Source organism: Orbicella franksi, chromosome 1 (genome assembly GCF_964199315.1).
Source record: "Orbicella franksi chromosome 1, jaOrbFran1.1, whole genome shotgun sequence".
NCBI classification, from domain to species: domain Eukaryota; kingdom Metazoa; phylum Cnidaria; class Anthozoa; order Scleractinia; family Merulinidae; genus Orbicella; species Orbicella franksi.
The window spans coordinates 35,139,648-35,161,985 of NC_138145.1; the positions used below are offsets into that span (position 1 = coordinate 35,139,648).

Sequence of the window (22,338 nt, forward strand, 5' to 3'; positions counted from 1 at the left end):
TTGGTTAGCTTATTTCTTGAGTACAGTTCACAGAGATTGTATGTATCGTAAGTGATCGGGTGGATCAGCCGACACTCTTCAAAAATGTGCGCACGGGCGGAGGAGTACGCATCTTGCTCTGCAGCAGCTTGACCGTCCCACTCGTCTGCAACGTCGTGACTTTCTTGCCTGAATTTCGCCGCCATTCTTGAAAAATAAGATTTTATTTGCTGTGGGGCTAGGAATTCATCTACAGTGAGTCTGCCGCTCCCGTCTTCATGTTTTCTATGTCTCATATCTTGAGCCACCTGTGCGGGGTCTGCTTTGAATCCTGTCTGTTCTCTATTTTAAATTTCTCGTCTAGGTAGGCCTTCTGCGCGCTTAGCACTGAAACGGGCAGCCTCTTTCGTAGATCGCAATGCCCAGCCCTGCGATAACGCCTGAACACTTTGCTCTGAAAGCTCAGAATGGGCAATAAATGGCTGTGCGCTTGATGCTTCCTGTAGTTTTTCAGCGTAAATAATCTTTGCCTTGTCGAGAAGCGAGTGTCAGTCCTCTACAAATGTGCACTTGCCATAATGCATATGCCGCTCCAGGTTACAATGACGCTGAAAAGTACTCACGCATCCTTCAACTGGACAGGAAAAAAGACCAGCGTGCTCGTTGTCAGCGGACGCAATGTTCTGCTCTCCTTGAACGGTGTTTTCTGGATTGTCTTCGACAGGAGACTGCGTGTTGTCAAACAAAGAGATGTCTTGGAAGTCTCCAGGAGAAAAGGAACTCTCGGGGAATACTGGATCCTTCACTGAACCCATTTGGACTAAAGAAAAGAGAGCATAAAAAACAACTAACTTATAGCACAAGAAACGAGATTTTGTTGCATTTTGTGGCAATGACATTTGAAATAAAAGCGCCTTCAGTAATAAGGGTATAAACCGAACCTAAGATTCTTCAATTAATTACATTAGCGGTAACCCTGATATACTACGAGCAGCCCTTACTTAGTCCGTCGAGCGTGACTCGAAAAAAAAAGCGCGCGAGAAAATAAAAATTTGGTAAAAGTAAGTAAAAAATATCTTTGCCTTGCAACTGAGACCATGGTATGGTCTTTCCTTCTCCCACATCAAATGCTTTCCATACAGTCAGACATTCCTCTCTATAATGAAATTATTTAAGTTGCTCACTCCTTCCAGTTTCCCCTGCAACGAGATTGGACGCTGCTTTGTGGAATCAATCCAGGTAACTCGGACACCTCTGACACCACCATGAGGTAGAATAGCTTGTTTTAGATCATCCGTAGAGAGTAAATCATGGCCTTCATTAATGTAGCGAATAAGATGTGCTTTGATCGTTGCTGCTCTTCTGTTGCATGGACCCTGACCGCCTTGCGGGTCGCTGAAGTCCACTCTCTCAACTTTGTTATCAGTCGCTTCTTTCATAAGTCGACAAGCATTTAACATGGTGAAGCTGTGGTAACACCCGGCGTTGTCTTGTCGGAGAAAGGCAGTTGTAATCTCCGGATGTTCTTTCTTGAGTTCTTGGAGTGTGTGTTGTATGATGCAGACCACCGCGTTGCTGTCTTGACTGCAATTCTCGACTATGTGAACAAACGCTTGGTGCTGCAGCTTGTCAGCAATCTTACGGGCAACAACACTAATGCGCCAAGAAATCCCTCTTTTGGCAAACCACTCAGCTTGCGTTTCCCTGTACTTTTGTGGCAGGAACTTCATGGCCCAGTCCTGTGTGATGAGAATTGAAGACGTTTCCAGGTTTTCCAGAAGATTCGTTCTTGACTTGTCCTGCTGAATTGATCTCAGCTGATGAGCCGTCCATGATTCAATAGACCATTTTACAGTTGTCTGCTCAGTGACCTGGCCTTTGGATGGCAGCAAGGCTGGAGTTGACCTTGTTTTGATACAGACCTCACTGCTTTTGTCATGTAAATACACCTAGTTAGCATCAGAACAACTTTTTTTACACAACAAAAGCAGTGAGGTCTGTATCAAAACAAGGTCAACTCTAGCCTCGCTGTCATCCAAAGGCCATGTCACTGAGCAGACAACTGTAAAAGGGTCTATTGCCTGATAGGCTTGTCGAAGTGTGTACATCAAGTCATCGCGGTCTCAACTCGGAGGATCTTAATGAAGACTCAATTTCCATCATTATGGATTCCAGCTGGTCACAAGAAGGACAGCACTTGTCATGGAAAGGTCACACGCCACATGGAGGCAGTCCTCTCTAGGATCACTTAGAGCGTGCGTTTCAACCACCTATATACCTTATATCTGCGCAGAGGGTTTCATAACTGATCCGCGAAATTCTGTACATCTGACTGGTAATCCTTTCTTGAAAAAAAGTTCGTTTTCGCTTTTGCTAATGAGGCAAATCAAGAGATCATTTTCTCTTGGGGAAATATAATTCACTTGTCACTAGAAACCCCCCAAACCCCAACCCAGGAAAACATGGGGCATGGGTGGGGCTTTGTGGGGGCTTTGACTCTCTGCTCTTCTCAAGGGAGTGGGGGATAATTCATGTTTTTTTACCTTTGCATTCCCAGGGAGACGGGGGATTAGTACATTTTTGCCCTTGCTTTGCCCGATGGGGTTCGGGACTAGAATATTTTAGTCTAATGCCGTGTCCAAGCAGGGAGGAGTAACAGAAAGGTCGGTACGAGAGGAATCTGGGACGAGCGCCTGGTAACGTGGATCATCTTCACCTTGTGATGGTGAGTTTATTTGCATGCAATTAAAGAATAATCCTCATCTTGCGACCTCTTCTTTTGCTAGCTAGTATTAGTAGTGTCCAGTGACAGGTGCGTGCATAATCCGGGGAAAAACCGTAGCAAAACTACAAGGCATTGCGTTACTTCAGTAACCATCTCGACTTATTTCATTGTTTATACCTTGCATAACCTCTACACAATTTGTGAGAAATATTTACAAGAGAAGAAGATCTGCCTCCGTTTGCAAAGTTGAATCAAAGCAGTCGAAAACCTTCAACTGACTCTTGATGTTTCTTCAGCATCTTTCTATCGTTTCACACACAGCATTTGCCGGGTTGGAACTGCGTGCATCCACACGGCCCTCTAACAAGTTCAGAGTAGCCACAGGTTGCCATTATATCATGCAACTGTACAAACGCGGTACAGATTATCGACTCTGACGTAATCTGATTATGTGTTGGTGGGCGGTTTTAAGCGTTTATTTGTGGATATCGAAAGCAAAATTAAAGTGTTCGTGTCAGTCATTGTGTGCTAAGTACTTGATGATTCCCAGACGCACAGGATTATACACAGGTGTAAATTTTCTTCCCATCTATTAAAATTTGGGCAGCTTAGAGCTTTAAAAGCAGGATAACTTTACGAGTACAAGTAAAAGCGCAATAACATTACAAGTAAACATATTAAATGTTCTGCACTAATCAAGAAGAATAAAGAATAAAGGGAAAAAAGTCTCTTAAAAAGTCTCTTAAAAAAGAATTCAAGGATAATGTGAGGTTCAGAAGAAGTCAAGAAGTTGCAGACAACTGATCAGATAAGCTTTGAAAGCATATCTGATGAAGCGTGAAAACATGTGTCAACAGATTAGTCACGATTAGTAAATGAAATAGAAGAGGAGGAGAATAAAGGGGAAAAAAAGTCTCTTAAAAAAGAATTCAAGGATAATGTGAGGTTCCCAAACAAAATTGCCGTGTGCCATGAATATAAAGGACGAGTATTTGTGCCCGTGCAATTGTGGCCTGGCCGCCTGTTTCGCAAACTTAAGTGTTTGAACATTTCGCGAGCAGCGGGGGGCAGTTAATGAAAACAACTTGTGAAGCCAATACACATGCAGTCCATGCTTGGCGCTGATAAATGGTATGCACAGATTAACTACAATACTCAAATTGAAGTATAAATACGACAAAGTATCGATTTTACGGTTTGTTACAATTTGCAAATTGTATCCGTCCTCGGCCGTTCAAAACATGAGGATTTTGTATTTTGCTTCGAAAAATAATCACTAAAAGTTTAAATTTCAGGCAACCTGAGCAGCAGACAAGACAAATATTGACAGAAAGTAGCTTTTTATTCGGAATAGTAACGATTTTTCGCCAAAAAAACTGACCTATTGTCTTTTCCACGAGCGCTTTGTTGATTTTTCAACTCTAATTGCGTGACAAGGAATAGCGTGTTTTGTCCTTTGTGCCACCTTTATCTGGCGCCCTAAAATTTCGTATTTTAAGTAGCCCAAAAATTTTATTGCAGCTATTTGAAGAAGAAACCCTGTTCTTTCGCTGGATTAACTTGACGTAACTCCATGCCATGTACCAAGGCGCTCTTTTACCCTCTCAATTCTGCTTTTTTCTCTGGGCGCCGAAATGAGTGAAATATTGAAAAAATCGCCCAAAAATTCAGTTTGCGATGGAATCGGACAAATAACATTTCAGACTTTCGTAAATATGTGTTCTTTTCATTAAGATATTCAGATTTACCGTTTTGCTTATTTTTAAGCGAAGCTCAAATAATGCGTTGTTTGGAGCTCGTGAAACTGATGCGAGAGCCGCCAAAGCGATTTTTTTCGCCGTTCGCGTAAAGTAAAAATCTAATCGAACTTAAAGTATTTTTTCTAGAAATAGTTCATCCAGACCTATATTCTGGCAAAGTTTGGGAATTTTCGATTTTTTCATTTTGCATAGTCCAGGCGAAATTTTGGGACGATTGCTCTTAATAACCATTAACGTTAATTCTGTCTTAACAAAAGGCACACATCAGGTAAAGTTATCTGTATTCATTACATCTCGATAGATGACACGGGGATGTCTGTTTATGGCATTTAGTCCCATCCCTCTTTCCGCTCCCAATTAACTTATTCGCCAGCTGCTATCAGCTTATTACGCCACTGTCGTGTTTTTGGGTATGTTTTATATTTTTCCTCTTCCCTGCTTACTGCGATTATTTTATTGCTTGAGGTTCCCTCTTATTTTATCTCGTGGAATATTCAGGTGAGCATGATGTTTCTTTACATCACAAGCATGTATAAGTACAGAAAATTTTCTCTGGTTTGAATTAAATTGTAGAATCACAAGTGGAAGTCTAGGAAAGCAAGAAATGTTATGAGAACAAGAAGTCGCAAGCGACTGTTTCAGCAATTTTTCCGTGTTCTCCTTAACTTGCACAAGTTATAGAAACACAGCTTTTAGTTCGTGTTTCTCTTTTAGCATTTCTTGGGTATCTTTCTTCCCTGATCATAGAATTTGCGGCCACTTTGGAGCATATCATTTATCTGTGTCGCAAGTTTCTGTAAAGCGAAACACATAGCAATAGAGAAATAGAATAGAAAAGTTTTTTAATATCAAAGACATGAAAACCTTGTAATTTCAAGGTTTTGAACACGGAGCGATCCTATAAAAGGCAAGGACACGCCACCTGTTGGCTTTTGATGTAATGGTGGAAAGCCCTAATAACGGTCGCACAACAGAAGTCGTTGAGATTATAGCGTTTCTTTCGTTAAAACAACGGAGTCATTTATGTAGAATACTATAAGGTAAATAATAAAAATACAGTGAAAATAAAACTTATATTAACACTTTAGAAGATGCCTTTGGAAGAACAAAAACAACGTACTATCTTCGTCACTTCACGGAACATTCAAATTTCGTCGCTAACTAAACTGACAAAGCTGATGCCTGCGATCAATGAGCTATCGGTTTTCATTTATCTCAGCATGCCGAGAACGAAAACAAATCTCGAAACAGGTGATTTTGGTTAGCCTGTGAACAGAGACGGATTTTGGTGGGATACTTAACATCATTCAGATTTATGAGCGTTATGATGGTACGTGCAAGCAAAATGCAAATTAAACAACGTTGGCTTATTCCTCAAGCTATTCTATATTCAGAGCAAAGAAATTGCAAACAAAAAGTACTACGAAGAAAGAAGAGAACTTGAAAAATGGCAAAGTGGAATTTTGCGTGAATATTGACGTTAGAAAGGAGAAGGAAGACTCATGACTGAATGCAGTGAAAATAAAATTTGCGTTTCTAAAAGGCCGACTGAATTTTAGCAGCAAGACGGTAAAACAGCAGCCAATGTTCACCTTGTTGAATTTCTTTCAGCTAACTGGCTGATGAATAACCATATTACCGTAGATATAACATATTACTTCGCAGTCTGCTTGTATCTGGGGTTTTACGAGTTTTAGTTTCCAAACTTATTCCTCAGCCGCGTTAATCCTCGAAGGAGCAAAGACACCTGGCGTCAAAAGAACTAGAGACGCCATGTTATAAATTTGAGTGAACAGCTCGAATTCATACGACAGGCTTCCGCAAGTGGAGGAACAAAATTATGAAGTTGAAATTAAAAAAGTCAATTTTCTTTGTAAACTCTTCTTTTGAAGCTATCGTTCATTCAGTTCAAAAGGCATTGCTTACTTGTAAAATAAGACAGAAAATTACACCCGTCGCTCTGCAGAATTTTGTGGCACCGCGCTAAAATTAGACCTGAGTGAATAAGGCAACCAAATGGGAGCGTTGGTTGTCCGTTGGGATTTGTGATTGGCAGGCTGAACACCTCAGCCTTCTTATATAGATCGTTTACATATGACGTCATCATTTTCTAAACTCCAAAATTAAAGAGCCACCAAAGTTTTTCCCCATCAGGCATTAGAGGGGGTAGATTTATATCTGTTTACAATGTTACAGCTCAATAGTGTGCTTCGTTTAAAAACTAGCGTATTTTGAATTTCAGAGTTATGATGGTGCGTGACGCAAAGCTACAATTGCATTTGTCGCAAAATATATACCTTTCTCACGATTTTTAGCTTTTTTAGAAGTTAGATCATTGGGAAAGTGCATATGTAAATGTTTGTTTGTTCAGTACAGATAATCAGTCGCCTAGATAGCCAAAGTCAGTTTCAGATGTTTACACTATTTTCCGGCCGCCATATTTGTGCACCACAAAAGTGCACCAACATGGCGTTTCCATACTGGGCTCTGTAAATTTCTGGGAAACATTTCTACAAATATCCGGCAGTCGGGAAGACGCACAAACCTAAAACTTGGAGAAGTGTCTTCTATAAGATCACAATTTCTTGACTTTATCCACTGAATGGTTTGCGATTTATTTTTTTATTCGGCGTGTCAGTGAAAACGATCTATAGGATCGCTCCGTTCTTAAAGGGATACTGTCCACGCTGATTATCGAAAGTTACATTCCCTAACTGTCCACTGCGAATGCCACCAAAGATACCAATAAATTGGAATATATACATTAAAAAAGTAAGAGATTGTACATGTACAGAACAAAATAGAACAAGTATTTTGAGGAAGAAGCTGGCTTACAAGTGGATTACAATTACGGTTGACTTTGTGACAGGATATTAAGAAATCGAAATTCCCATTCCACTGAAATTTTGAGTCTTTTAGTCCTTATTTTAACTCTTTATAAAATAGCTACTATCACTCAGACGTTTTAATTAAATGCTGATGATTCCAAGATTTGAAATAAGTAACCTTGGAAAATAATTATTAAAAGAGAAGGTCACTCCAAAAGATGTATATTTTTTGTCAACGCTAATAAAAACCCAGCACTATGTTTCAGCCTCTAAAGTGCAGCTTTTCCTTTTGAAATTCGTCTCCAAAGAAGCCCAAAATCCGAACATCGTTGCCGCCATTTTGAACGGTACTCAACAACCAGGCTGCATTTTCGTGACGTAATTTAGTCCGAGAGATTTTGTCCAAATGGCTTCAGACAAGCCTTTCAACAACCACTTTGGGATATGGCTACTGTTGAGCCATATTATTTTGAGCCAAACATGCTCCAAACTCCAAAATGATGGCATTGAAGATAGTGAAGTAGATAATCGCTTGGAATAAATAGATTTTGCTGACCTTGTGAAGGATGCCAAGTCAGTTTCAGGTTTTCTCTTCCTTCCCGCCAAATTCGAGTCAGACGAAATGACGTCACATGAATACGGCCTAGCTGCCAAGACAGTTTCACAATGGCGGGCCCCGAAGTCCCTTCTTTCAAGAAGAATTTCTTCAGGATAGCGGGAACTTCAGAGGCTGAAACATCAGAGAGTGAAAAAGCTTGAATGTTTACTTGTTATAGGCGAAGACAAAAAATATAAGGTTGTTGGTGTGACCTTCTCCTTGAAAGTGAAATGCTTGGTCCAACTTTTCCATTTGACGACTGATTGGAATTAGGAATAGTTCCAACATTTTCTTAATTTTATTTGATAATTTACAAATTCTGAACTTTAACTTTGTGAATGTAGAATAACTAACGTTTTTAGACTTTTAACTATTAGCTTTATTGGTATGCAGGGCCTCTCTGAAAACCATTTGACGCAAAAATCTTATATTCTTGGCGTGTTTTTTTAATCACACGTAGCAACTGACACGGTTGCCCCCTCCCCCTCCCCAAGAATCTTTGACAGGCCGGCGTTCTCCCAGTTAATTTGATAATCATTTCTCTGCAGAAATGGCAATTAACAAATAAAAGGCAGCAGATTGTGAGACAAAAAAAACTTCTACATCATGAAAATGCTCTTCTTAGTGCTCTTGCTATTGTTGAATGATAAGGAAGGTGCTCATGCAACACAAGGTAAGCAGAAACCCTATGTCGATATGCCATCTTTGTGCTAATGCCAGCTCCAGTCCCTTATGGGGCCAAAATTTGAGGCCATTTTTGGCGGAGTGATCACTTTTTGCCACCGCAAGGAAATGGAACAAGGAAATATTTGCATTAGCAAAATAGCCTATTGTCGCAGTTAATTGTAACAGATGTAACGGAAGAAGAGGAATCGTTGTATGAAAAAATTAAATCAAATGAAAGAAATGTAGTAATAGACAGTTTCGAACGACTAGTACATTTAATTTATAGTAAAACAGATTATTCGCTCTCGAATTCCACTCGTGACAGCTGACTCGGGGTGCGCCCTTGTAAACTATCATGGGATGGAAATCTCGAGCTCATAATCTAATTCTTAAGGTTACACAATAACTTGAGTGTGCTACTTTTGTCGAATTTTTCTTTTTTTAGCAAAATAAAAGGGTCGCTATAAAATCTAACATTTCCCAGAAAATGAAAGTAAAAACTTAAAACGCGCGCGGGTTATTTGAAAAAAAGGTATAAAAGTTAATAAAACAGTTAGGTGTCATAATCCTCATAGGGCATCGACTTTTTGCGCGAAAAGGCTTCCTCCGGTAGTTCTTATTACAAGGGCCTCATTAGCATTTTTTGGTTAAATGCTACTGATTTCCCAGGTGAATTTCTAAGCTTTTGCGTGACGCGGCATTTACGTGACGGGCAAGAAAGCTGTCATGTTGGTTAAAAGAGTGACTTATTTCGGGGAATTTGGCTATCTGAACAGTTCATGCATTAGAAAAAGTATTATTTTAAAAATGTTTTTGAGTTCCTGGAGAGATGAATTCACGCTTTTGTAGCAAAACTCAGTGAAACATGTTTCTGTTGGTTTCCGACCGCCATCCGGATGGGCGCCAGCATGGCGTCTCCATCAAAATCTCTATAGATTTGGGTAAAAAATTTCTCCGCATATCTTGCGTAAGAAACATTGCTGTGACCTGAATATTGGCGAAAGTCTTTGCATATTTGCCTTCTTTCTCTTCAAGATTCTGGACTTTATCATTTGAACTGTTTTGATTTTTATTTTGATTTATTTTGAACGGCGTGACACTGAGAACCAGCGATAAATAATTCGATGCTCGATGCTCGAACGATGTGGCGTCGAATTTCGCGTATAATCTGTCATTGTGAGCTTCATGATACCTCTTCCTACGCCATCCAGTCATGCGAAGACAATTTCAAAGTGCCCATTGCATACACTTTAAAGCAGAAAGAATCGGTCGCTTTGAAGGTCTTCCACAGTTTAAGTGGAATGATCTCGGCGAACAAGATGTGATAGGGGAAGGGTCTTTTGGAGCCATTTTTATCACAACAGGAAGGTATTTCTCAGAAAGAAATAGTGTTTCGTTTCCGGAAAGATATTCAAAGTCTGAGAAAGGCTGGGGTTTTGATCTTGTGCATGGGGGATATGTGCTAATACGCCGCTTTGCACCGCACTGATCTACTCAGTTGCCAGAGCCTGGGGTTTTCGTCCAGGTGAGGTTTAGTACTTAACCTATTGTAAAAGAGCAAGGGATAATTAATTTAAGTTGTCTACACATGTATCAGTTATTAGTATATACCACACAAGTGAATAGTGCTTTTCACGCGCTCTGATTGGTCAACTCCGAGGTGATTAGCAAGTACTATTCACCACCGAGCAGCCGGTCCGAGAGATTTTAAAATTTCCGACCGCTTGTCACACATAAAATAAAGTTTTGGTCTGCTAATTATTCAGCTTGTGTGGTATATACTAAAACAATTATTCACCTCAGTGTCGGTGAAAGTGATGGATATTTACCTCCACTTCGGTGAATAATTGTTAATTACAGTCAACGCGCTTCGAAATGTATTTACTTGCGATACTTCACTTTGAATCTGCCCTAGGGGAGAGCGGGGGGTGTTCCCGTATATCGGCTATATGGATATGGCCAGCGTCAGAGGGACATGTTTTTTTAGACATTTTAGTCAAACGTAGAGTATCCATTTTGGTCATTTTGGTGTCACACTGGGTATGGCTTTTGCACTTTAGTCTTGAATTAGGTAGGTTTTTTTAGAAGAAGCTACTTTTTTCATCATTATCGACAAGACCAGCAACTAAAGCCATTCACAATACCTTTAACATCACTCTGAACTAGAGAACTACGGCAGGTCTGAAACAGGGTATTAATTTAAGGGTCAGGCCATAAATAGATTAGAAAAATCGTAGACTTTGGTCTTAAATAGGGTAAGTGCTTTGGGAAGCGGGCCGCTCGGCCCCGCCAAATTCTTCAGAAATTCAAAGTATTGTGTGTGAGGCTGAATAAAGCTAAGAGGCAAAAGCATTTGACGCATAATTTTTCCATTTCTGTGCCGGGCAGTCCTTGAGTCGAATGGATGCGGCACTCTACGTTTCGTTGTCAGTGACGCAGTATATTTTTCTTTTCAAAAAGGACGCCCCATGTGTGACGACAGTTGTGCAATTATTCCTCCTCTTTCGCTTGAATATTATGAAGCTAAAATGCAAATGCTATCGGTGTTTTCATGGAAACCAGCTCTTGAAATGCCGCGGTATGTCGAAATACAAATTTTCTTATTTTTAAAAGTGCGCTCTAAGAAAGCTACTGGAATTGTGGCGGAAAACTCGAGAAATTCAACTAAATCTGGAAAATGTCGACACGTACGATGTGAAGAAAACGTCATAAAAAAAGCCATATTGTGCCTATTTTGCAATATACCAACGTTAATTAAATTACAATATGATGAACTAGTTACCGTCCACAATATATCGTAACTGTAGTGTCGTCCAAACGCGCCAAATGCGTGTCCTTTTCCCATAAACAGCCACAGAATAGGGGCAGGATTGTTATTGATTGACCAAAATTAGATCGCCGTAGTTGTGATCTTATAATCACATTTAAATCAAGCACGGAAACAGATATCTTCGTTTCTCTAGAATACATCGTTTCAGTAAGACTTAGGAACATTTAAGTCGCCAATTATTTCTATCTGCATGACCTTTTAATTTCCTTTTCTTTCCGTGTCACGAAAATAAGATTTGGTTTCGAGAAGTTATTTTTTGTTGATCATGTTTACCTTGTGAATTGCAAGCGTTTACCCTGACAACATTCATACTCACTGTGGCAATAAATCACTCTGAAACGGAAAACAGTACCGTTTCTTTGTTGAACTAAACAAAACTAACTGCTTCCATCGGCTTAAAATATCGCATTGGTGGACAAATCGCGTGGTGTGGCGGTGTCTCTACTTCGAAAATATATTTCTTTTTCACTATCACTATCAAGTCCAGTTCGCAGGTTTCTTGTGTAAGATAATACCGAGAAAAGAGAGTTTCACTGCAACGTTGCAAATGACACATTTTGTTGCGATACACCGAGTTTTGACCGAAATTTTGCCGCCGTATTTACATTAACAATTAGGACCTTTACTCTGGTTGGATATTACAAATCACTATGTAAATAGTTCACCCCTGAACTGAAAACAATACCGTTTCGTTTCTGAGGAAACGAAACAACAACAAGTTATTTTGGTTGAACATGTTTACCTTGTAAATTACAAGCGTTACTGGCTGATACTCATACTCACTATATCAATAAATCACTCTTAAACGGAAAACAGTACCATTTCTTCGTTGAACTAAGCAAAACGAACTGCTTTCATCGGCTTAAAATATCGCATTAGTGGACAAATCGCGTGGTCTGGCGGTCTCTCTACCTCCAAATAAACTTTCTTTTCACCATTACTATCCGAATAGAAGTCCAGTGTCTAGTTTTATTGTGTATTTTAATAACGAGAAACGAGAGTTTCAGTCATAATTCCCCATTTTCGAATAAAGCAGCAACTGAAATGTTCGGAATGCCACATTTTGTTGCGATGATCGAATTTCCACCGTATTCACATTAACAATTACGAACTTTACCCTGATTGGATATTACAAATTACTATGTAAATAGTTCACCCCTGAACTGAAAACAATACCGTTTCGTTTGTGAGGAAACGAAACAAAAACCAGGAACAAGGACGGAACACTGGTTGACACGAAATCACCCGCTTTTAAAGATTCCCGCTTAAAAAAAGATTCCCCATTTAAAAGCTTCCCCGCATTTAAAGATTTCCCATTTTAAAGATTCCCCGTTCCCCGTTCCCCTTTCCCATTCTCTGATTCTCCGTTCATCGTTTTAAAGATAGCCGATTCTTCCAGTCTTATCCGAATTAAAAATAAGATGAAGGAATCTTTGTGTTTTGATGCCTTGAAGTGGCTTGATAGGCAGTTGACGGTTTTTGAAGCTGACAAAAAAAGGTTAGGGAAATAATAAAAAATAAATAAATACATATTAAAATAAATATAATAATCTACCACTCCCCCTAAATGCAGCTTTTCAGGATTAATGGAAACAAACAGTTGAAGGGAATAAAACTATTTAGTCGATATCAACTCTGTCTTTTTATTATTTTGGTTTGTTGCATGCAGGGTGTGGTCCAGTGATTGAAAATACCCTCAGAAGTCCCGGATATCCTAACGATTACTCAAATAATACAGATTGTGTTTCTTCGGTTCCTATTCCAAAAGGCATGGTGATTAATATCGCCATTAACGAAATTTACCTGGAGGATAGTAAATCTTGCGAGTAAGTACTGATTTTTAGTGTGTTGACAAGTTGTGAATGTAGGGAGAGGTCCAGTGACCTGCATCACTTTCTCCACAGAATGTAGAGTCTGAATGGGCGAAAGTCTCCTGTTTTTTTTTTTCCAAGGAAAGTCATATTTGTATTAATTTGATTATTTGATTACAAGTTGTAAGAGGGAACTTTTCAGCTGTGAACATGAGCTCAGTTCCTTCAACAACTTCGAGTTCTTAAAGTGGCGTAAGGCTGAATTTCCTTCGTTTTATCACCAAGTAATGATTGAATGTTTTTCAATTTGAGTAACTTTTTAGCAACAAGGACGAAAAATTCTGAAACTAAATTATAGCTGTAAGTTAAGGGGCCCTAATCAACCACACCTTTGTTTTTGTTTACATGCGAGGGTTTGGTTATTATATTTTATTCGCAGCATGTCGAAACGAAGGAAATCACTAAAACTACTAAAGATAATTTAACATACTTTCAGGAACACAACTTGCAGTAAGCAATAAGACTTCGCTTCACTATGCAATATCAATAATTTCGATGGCATCAAAAATGGTGAAGGCTGAGTAGAGTCTTTAATATGTATATCTACCCGAAATCGCAAAAACATGCCCGCATTAACTCAAAGACAGTCCCACCGGCTAGAAGTCATCTGACCAACCCCTGGCTAGGAGATTAGCCCGTCACGCATGCACGTGGCATGGACCTCTGCAGCAGGGTGCCATGTCACGTCAACACAGAACCCTCAAACAAGGTTAAACAACTGAGTAAAATACCCATAAACATAGTCAATATCAAGGTTATTTAATACTGAAAACTCAAAGTCTAGTCAGGTGGGGGTGTCAGCACAAGACACCCTCCCCTCCCTACTGCTTTTGACAGCTAGCCGCGAGCAAACCACCAGCAGATAGGCCAGTGCCTGGACCATGTGCCCAGCCTGGCCGTGACGGAGCCCCCCTGGGTTTAAAGTCACTACTTTAACCTGGATTCGGTCACAGCCCGGATCCAGGCGAAAACCTATTGGGCATATCTCTGTGAAATCGCCCAGATATATGTTTTATTTTTATCGTCATCATTATTTTTGGACTGATAAAGTCTTAACAGAAACCTCGAGGAAAGATAGTCACCTAGATTCTTAAGATTGGCACACACTAAGGGACACGTTGCACACGTTGGACATGTTTTAGTGACATATTCCTAGTGTGAAAGTTTTACTAGCGCGAAAAAGGGAGCAGGGATTGCGCGGTGATGAAAGCGCTCACCTCTCACCAATGTGGCTGGCGATCGATTCCGACCCGGTGCCATATGTGGGCTGAGTTTGTTGTTGGTTCTCGCCTTACCCTGAGGGCTTTTGTCCGGGTTCTCCGGCTTTCCTTCTTCCACAAAAACCAACATTATAAATTCCAATTCTACCAGGATAGAGGACCTGCGTGGAAACCAGCTAAGGCCGAGGTAGCTTCCTCTCTTAATATTGTCATTTACTTTTAACTTATGTATTTATTTATATTGCGAGGACAACGCAAAATGTTGCATGAAATTCAGCTGGTTCGAATTTGTCGGTAAGGAAGAAGGGACGTAATGACCCCAGTTTTAATTCTCGCATGGTGAGCTCTGCTCTTGCCAACTGTCCCCGCTATAAAAAAGAAATGAACCAATATCCTCTTCGTGTGCACAAGCTTGCTAACTGTCCCTGCAACATGGGTTCTATGCGTACACGCGAAGGGGCTGGTCCCCGCTTCATGATGCCGCAACATGTCCCTATTAGTGTGTGCCGGTCGACCTTTACACTAGCTTTTTGCGCTTGCCGTTCTCGGGTTCTGATGAATGATAGAATACAAGTCACTGAACCAAACCTTGCAATACTTGCATAACAACACTTCTATAAATTTACTCATTTTATAGCGCGAGAATGAAGTGAGAAACTACAATAGTACAGTCGGTTACACTTACCGTACTCTTAAACTTATCTTAACACATTGCCAAGTAAGAAATTACACGACTTTTCAGTACACACTCCGCTCATAAGGAAAATGGCTGGAGGAATCAATATGACATGCGCGTGCGTGATGCACTTCCCAGTGATCTCCAAGCTCGTATCTCGATTCTTCGCCCAATTCTGCGCAAGCAAGTGACTGTCAAGAGTTCTTTTGCAGGATCGATTTTGATTGGTTTAAAAAAAACAAAAAAACAATAAACGCGACCAGAATAAAACAACAGGAACCTGATTGAGACACATGATTTTAGCTAGGAATGCACGTTTCAACCGGAAGCGGGATATTTTCGGATTTCTAATAAGTGCTTTTCAGGGTCGCTCGATTCTCGAGTGCTAGCAGGGGAACGAATAATCTGGGTTCCAGGTTGAAATGACCCTTTGTTAAAGAACGTCACTTGTTTATGTTTCATTTCTTTGTAGCCGAGATTATTTACAGATTACCAATGAGAAGAACCGGGTGTTTGGCAAATACTGTGGTCACATGACTGGAGAGACAGTTCTTGTATCTGGAAAATACGCCTTGATAAGATTCCACTCAAACAGCAAAATTCAAAACAGAGGATTTCTAATGGAGTTCTCAGCTGTTGTGCCACCCTGTAAGAAATGATAATTGATAAGGAGTTTGATGCTTTTATGACTGAGATAATCACTTTAAAACGTGTTGAGGCACAGAAGAGAGATATTTCTCGAACAAGTATAAAACCAAAACTGATTAGAGCGAGTAGACCTGTATCTGTAAGAGTGACTGCTGGGGACGATAGAAGTTGATATAGAGAATCAATCAATACAATGAATAACGATTGCACGATATCTATAGACATAGATAATGACTTTGGAAAACGATACAAATTTGAAATTTTGCAACACCTACCAAGCTTTGAATTTTCGAATTTTGCATCGAGATAGCCTCCTTTAAGACAAGTGAAATATGTGAGTGCCTAAAGGAGTTTTTATCTTGAACACGTAAGAAATAATTAACAAAAACTTTGTCTACCTCCACAAACTCGAAAGGCCTTCCATTCCTTGCTAATTGAAAGTACCAGGTTCAAGCTGCATGGGGTAGCCTACGTAGGTTGCCGGATTTGTCAGCGAGTGATCCTAAGCCCACGAGTGAAATTTAACTTGACTCCACTCCAATTCCCTCGTGGCTTGGCTTCGCCACTCACGTTCACTCTCGGTTTCACCGCCAAAACAAAAGCTCTTGCGCACAAAATCCCGCAGCTACGCAGGCTAGCCATCGGGAGTTAAGCAGTTTTGGAGCAAGTCATGTGATACGTTCTAGTCCAATAATAGGTAAGTGTTCATGATATAATACCCAGGACCCTTGTGTCGAGTGGTAGGGTCTCCGGGAAAAGAAGTTCACTTTTTTCATGTGGCCAGCCGTTAGCTACCTTTGAGGCCATATGAGTTCCGTGCAGAAGCAGATTCGACACCAAATGGTCAAATCCAAAAGGCGGGTTAAAATGACCATAGAGAACCAACTCGGAAATTCTTGTCCTATAGAATGTTTCTACTGCTATCGTATTTTCATGTTATTTCTGGCGATGTCAAAAAAGGTTTATTTTTTACTCTTAGCTGTTCCAGAACCTATCGCCTTCTACCCCTTGAATGCTCGCTATAAAGCCACAGAAAAAGAGAACAGGCAACTAAGGGGAACCCTGGGAGATGTTGCGATTACATATGGACCCTACAACGAACCAGGCGGAGCGTACATGTTTTATGGCACTCCAAGCAGCTACATCGAGTTTCCGAATAAAGGGGGCCTGGACACTCGGTTCTCAATCACACTGATGTGCTGGGTCCAACCCGTAGGCCAAGATGGACAACTACTCAGCTACGGAGTTTCTGGTTACACTGTCTGTATCCGGATTAACAAAGGCAGATTCTTTAATCGAATCGTCAAACGTTATTCCTCTCAAACACTGCCTACTATAACAACTGAGGTTCTTCCAGCTGGAGAGTGGGTTCATGTTGCAGCAAGTTACGATCACAACAGCGGAAATAACTCGCTGTATATCAACGGACATTTGAGAGCCTCGCAAAACATTGGCACAGGTTATGAGATTGCAACCGCCTCCCAGATAGTTCGAATGGGGGTTAAAGATGGCACTAATAAATATTTCAAAGGGAAAATCGCGGAAATGAAGGTTTACGATGTCGCACTGAACGAGGCACAGATACAAACATCGATAATACAAGGTAACTGAAAACAATATGCTCTTTTTCCTGAAATCGTTGTCTCGTTACCCTCCCCGATGATACGTATACCCTTAATTGATCTAACTCCCGTTATTGGACAACTTCGTAAGAGGTAACAAGCACCCGTTTTAGGATACCGCTTCGAAGAGCAGTGTCTCGCAGAGGACAAAAGAAATAATTGATAGAACCGGAGAATATCGAGAGCAGACAGGCCTGTGAGAGTAGACGGATTTCTTTATTTCTGTTGTTTCACGTCGTCCGAAAATAAGTCTGCATGTACGTTCGCACGCTAAAAGTGACATGCAGTACCTTTTTAAGGCCAATAAAGGCCACCTCTTAGAATTTTTTCACGGGTTGTTTTGAGCACGCAGCTTGACCTTACTCCACAAATATAGGTACATGTGTGTATCATTGTGTCAACTTAAACCACGTTTTGACGTAATCTGTGCCTCTATTACAGCAAGATGTGATTTGTTTAAAATTAATGTAAGGAAGATGGCACTAATAAATATTTCAAAGGGAAAATCGCGGAAATGAAGATTTACGATGTCGCACTGAACGAGGCACAGATACAAACATCGATAATACAAGGTAACTGAAAAACAATATGCACTTTTTCCCGAAATAGTTGTCTAGTTACCCTTCCCGATGATTCCCTTAATTAATACCCGTTATTGGACAACTTTGCAAGAGGTAACAGACACCCGTTTCAGGATCTCCCTTGGAAAAACAATGTTTAACTAGAGGACAAAAGAAATGATTAATAGAACTGGAGAATATCTGGAGCAGACAAGCCTGTGAGAGTAGACGGATTTCGAAATTTCTGTTGTTTCAGGTCGTCCGAAAATAAGTCTGATGCTCCGAATACGTCTCAAGTTTCCATTATCGTCATTAACTACGATAATGGAAACTCGAGACGTAGCGTCTTAAATTATAAAGTGGCAGACAAGATAATATTCGAAATGTAAACCGTCTTCGCTTCATTCAGATCCCTCCTAAACGACTAAAACAGACACAGGAACACAAGTTAGAAACAGTGCATTTATTTTTACTCACTTGTGAAGTTTAGGTCAAGTCGGAACTGCATGGGCTATTTAAGAATTATTCCACGAGAGCGCGTTGGATGAGATGGTAGATAGCCAACGAAGCGCAGAGCACCGAGTTGGCTATAATCATCATATATCCAACAAACGTAAGTGGGATAATTGTTTTAATATAAACGCCCCCAAATTATAGAAACTAAACTAAGATAAAAGTAAAAAGGCCCAAAAAATTTACGCGTACGCCCACCATATTTGCTCATTTACCATGATTGCTAAGCCAATGAAAACTTTTGAATTGCATTATCCAGTGATCCAGTTTTTAATAATTAGTAAAAAATCTTTAAGCACTAACTGAATTAAAACATTACTTCACTAGTGCCACCCAAGATTGTTTCAGATGCTGCGGTGAGAGTACAGCCAGGTAGCCAAGTGCAGTGTTCAGCCATTGGAACCCCTCCCATATACGTAGCATTGACACGGAACTTTACAGTTGTGATGAACACAACAAACACTGCAAGCAGTAAATTATAGCAAGAAGGTAACTACACCTGTGTGGCCACTAACAAGTATGGAACTGATGTAAAGCGTTTCGTAATAAAAGGAGGTGAGAAAATAATATATTTTGAAATTAACCCCATGGTGAGGGTTGCAAGGCGGGGGGGGGGGGGTACCAATCATGCGTCACGCTGAAGTTTTCTATCAAATCACGCATCACGGAGAATTTTTTCACGAACCACGCATCACGACAAAAGAAGTAAGTGCGTCACCAATTTTATCTTCTTGACCCTAAAAACGGCGATTCAATCGCAGCATCGGCATTACACCGAAAATGCCAATTATCGGCCAAAATAGAAGTGGTGACCGTCCGGCATACTGGGAGATTTGGTCAGCATCCGGTAGACTCCTGGATAATCAGGCTCCCGACAAGCGTGAAAAAAGAAGGCGAGCGAAGTGAGCCAAGCAGGGTGGGATTTTTACCTCTCCAGAAATCTCTCGGCTAGCTCCACCCGCATGTTATTTCCTCTCCCTATAACACAATCAAATACGAATTGAGAAGACATCTAATGCACCCTTGCTATTCTTTGAGATACAGGCATTTATATTTGTGTCAAAGCTCTACCCCCCAGAAGTCCTCTTTGCGACAACTGTTTTTATGTCTGTGAAGGACATAACCTGGCTTTTGAATTCATTTGGGTCTTTATGACGCACCTTCATTAAGAGCACGTAGTACACAAATGTTTTCCCTGTGTAGTGGTTCATTGCTTGTAGAACTGTCTTCTCGGATGGCATAAAATGACTCCAAACACTAACGTCCCTTATCGTTTCAGCCGTTTGGGATGACATTCTTTCAGAAATAAAAACAGAAAATGATGTCACGTCTTCCACGGTTATCGATCTTGAATGAATGGTATCCTTCTAGGTCCAAAAACATTCACCTATCAAGGAAATCTAAATGGTAAATCACGTGTCACGTACTTGTAAAATAGCAAATCACACATTACGTTGTGATGTCCTGTCTGCGTCACGCGACTAATTTGGTGTCAATCACGCATCACTCTGCTAATTTTGGGGACATCAAAAATCACACAAAAGCCATTTGTCACCCTCCATGCATACTGAATTGTGGCTACCATTTGACACACACTTATGGTAAGTCATAACAGACGAAGGGAGGGGGTACGTATCCCTTCCCGCGATGAGGGAGAAATCTGCCTGCACGCATTTGTTTCACGTTCACAATCCTTCTGATATGTTCTCATGAAAATGCGACCAAATTTTGTTAATTCATCTGAAGTTTCTCTGGAAGCAATTTGCAATGACATCTAATGGCATGTGATGGCACGTGATGGCGCGTGATGGCATAACAAAGTGATGTTTTCCTCCAGGTCATGGAAAAAAAACAAGAACAATTGAATTGGTTTATCGGTGGGAACTTTAAGTTAAAGAAAAAACAAAAAAACAAAAAAAGCATGCGTTGTCGAACGTATAAATGATCCACGAATAAGAAGCTTTGCTACTGAAACAAATCACTTGATAAATAAATTGTATCGTGCGGTGCACTCGACTGTGAATCCTTAACATACTGGTCAGCGGATTTGCAAAAAGTCTAACAGGAATCGAAGGATCGAATGAACCTCACATCCATACCTATATCTCGGATTAATGACTACCTCATGATCATTATCCGAGTTAAAAATGAGATGAAGGAATCTGTGTGTTTTGGTGCCTTGAAGTGGCTTGATAGGCACTTGATGGTTCTGAAACTGAGACCAAAAAAAAAAAGTCAAAGAAATAATTAAATAATAAGTATTAAAAGAAATATCTTAATTAACCACTTCCCCAATGCGGCTTTTCAGGGTCGATGGAAACAAACAGTGGCAGGGAATAAAACTAGTCAGTCGATAAAAGTTTGGATTTTTATTATTTTGATTTGTTACATGCAGGGTGTGGTCCAGTGATTGAAAATACACTCAGAAGTCCCGGATATCCGAACGACTACCCAAATAATACAGATTGTATTTCTTCGGTTCCTATTCCACAAGGCATGGTGATTAATATTACCATTAACAAACTTTACCTGGAGGGGAGTATATCTTGCGAGTAAGTACTGATTTTTAGTGTGTTAACAAGTTTTGAATGAAGGGAGAGGTCCAGTGACCTGCATCACTTTCTCCACAGAATGTAAAGACTGAATGGGCAAAAATCTCCTCCCTTTTTTCAAGGAAAGTCACATTTGTATTAATCTGATTATTTGATGGCAAGGTGTAGGAGAAAACTGTTCAGCTGTGAACATGTGTTCAGTTCCTTCAACAACTTTGAGTTCTTAAAGTGGCGTAAGGTTGAATTTAGTTTGTTTTACCAACAAGAAATAATTAAATGCTTTCCAGTTTCAATAACTTTTTAGTAACAGGGACGAAAAATTCTGAAACTTAATTATAGCTTCAAGTTAAAGGTCTCTAGTCAACCACACCTTTGTTTTTTTTTTTTTACATGAGAGGATTTGGCTATTATTTTATATTCGCAGCGTGTCGAAATAAAGGAAATCACTTTGAAACTACTAAAGATAATTAAGCATACAATAAGATTTGGCTTCACCAAGCAATATCAAAACATTTCGATGGCATGGAAATGGCGGAGACTGACTAGATGCTTTGATATGTATATATATTCTATTTTTGTCGTCATCATTATTTTTTGAATGATCAAGTCTTGACAGAAACCGCGAAGAAAAGATAGTCATCTAGATTCTTAAGATTGGCACACAGTGGGGAACACGTTGCACACGTTGCACACGTTGCACACGTTGGACACGTTTCAGTGACATTTTCCTAGTGTGAAAGTTTTGCTGGCGCGGAAAAGGGAGCAGGGATGGCGCAGTAATGAGAGCGCCCGCCTCCAACCAATGTGGCTGGCGTTCGATTCCGACCCGGTGCCATATATATGTGGGTTGAGTTTGTTCTTGGTTCTCGCCCCCTGAGGGTTTTTATCTGGGTTCTCCGGCTTTCCTTCCTCCACAAAAACCAACATTCTAAATTCGAATGCGACCAGGATAGAGGACCCGCATGGGCTGATGTGGTGTCCCTCTTTATATTGTAACTTATTTATTGATTTATGTTGTGGGGACAACGCAAAATTTGACATGAAATTCAGCTGGTTCGAATTCGTCGGTCACGAAGAAGGGACATAATGACTCCAGTTGTAATTGTCGCATCGTGAACGCTGCTCTTGCAAGCTGTCCCAGCTATAACAAAGAAATGAACCAATATCCTCTTCGTGTGCACCAGCTTGCTTACTGTCCCTGCAACATGGGTCTATGCGTACACACCAATGAGATTGTCCCCGCTTCACGACCCTGCAACATGTCCTTACTGTGTGCCGGCCGACCTTTAC

At 40.3% G+C, this 22,338-nt stretch overlaps 2 protein-coding genes and 1 pseudogene across 4 annotated transcripts in view; 2 read left to right on the forward strand and 1 right to left on the reverse strand.

The window, feature by feature from the left end:
- Positions 1-22,338, forward strand: part of LOC145480530 (nephrocystin-1-like) — a 196,033-nt gene that overhangs the window by 124,614 nt on the left and 49,081 nt on the right. The gene's annotated exons all lie outside the window — the stretch shown is intronic.
- LOC145484314 (uncharacterized) lies at positions 1,122-1,776 on the reverse strand. Its single transcript, XM_081462955.1, has one exon. It carries the CDS (start codon positions 1,707-1,709, stop codon positions 1,122-1,124), a length of 588 nt encoding a protein of 195 aa, XP_081319081.1. The 5' UTR covers positions 1,710-1,776.
- Positions 8,497-22,338, forward strand: part of LOC145494812 (uncharacterized) — a 47,407-nt pseudogene continuing 33,565 nt past the window's right edge. The window contains exons 1-7 of the transcript XR_014050304.1: positions 8,497-8,563; positions 13,056-13,212; positions 15,593-15,801; positions 16,781-17,404; positions 17,900-17,995; positions 18,824-19,114; positions 20,892-21,048. The product of XR_014050304.1 is annotated as an uncharacterized LOC145494812 (transcript). The remainder of the gene's footprint in view (positions 8,564-13,055; positions 13,213-15,592; positions 15,802-16,780; positions 17,405-17,899; positions 17,996-18,823; positions 19,115-20,891; positions 21,049-22,338) is intronic.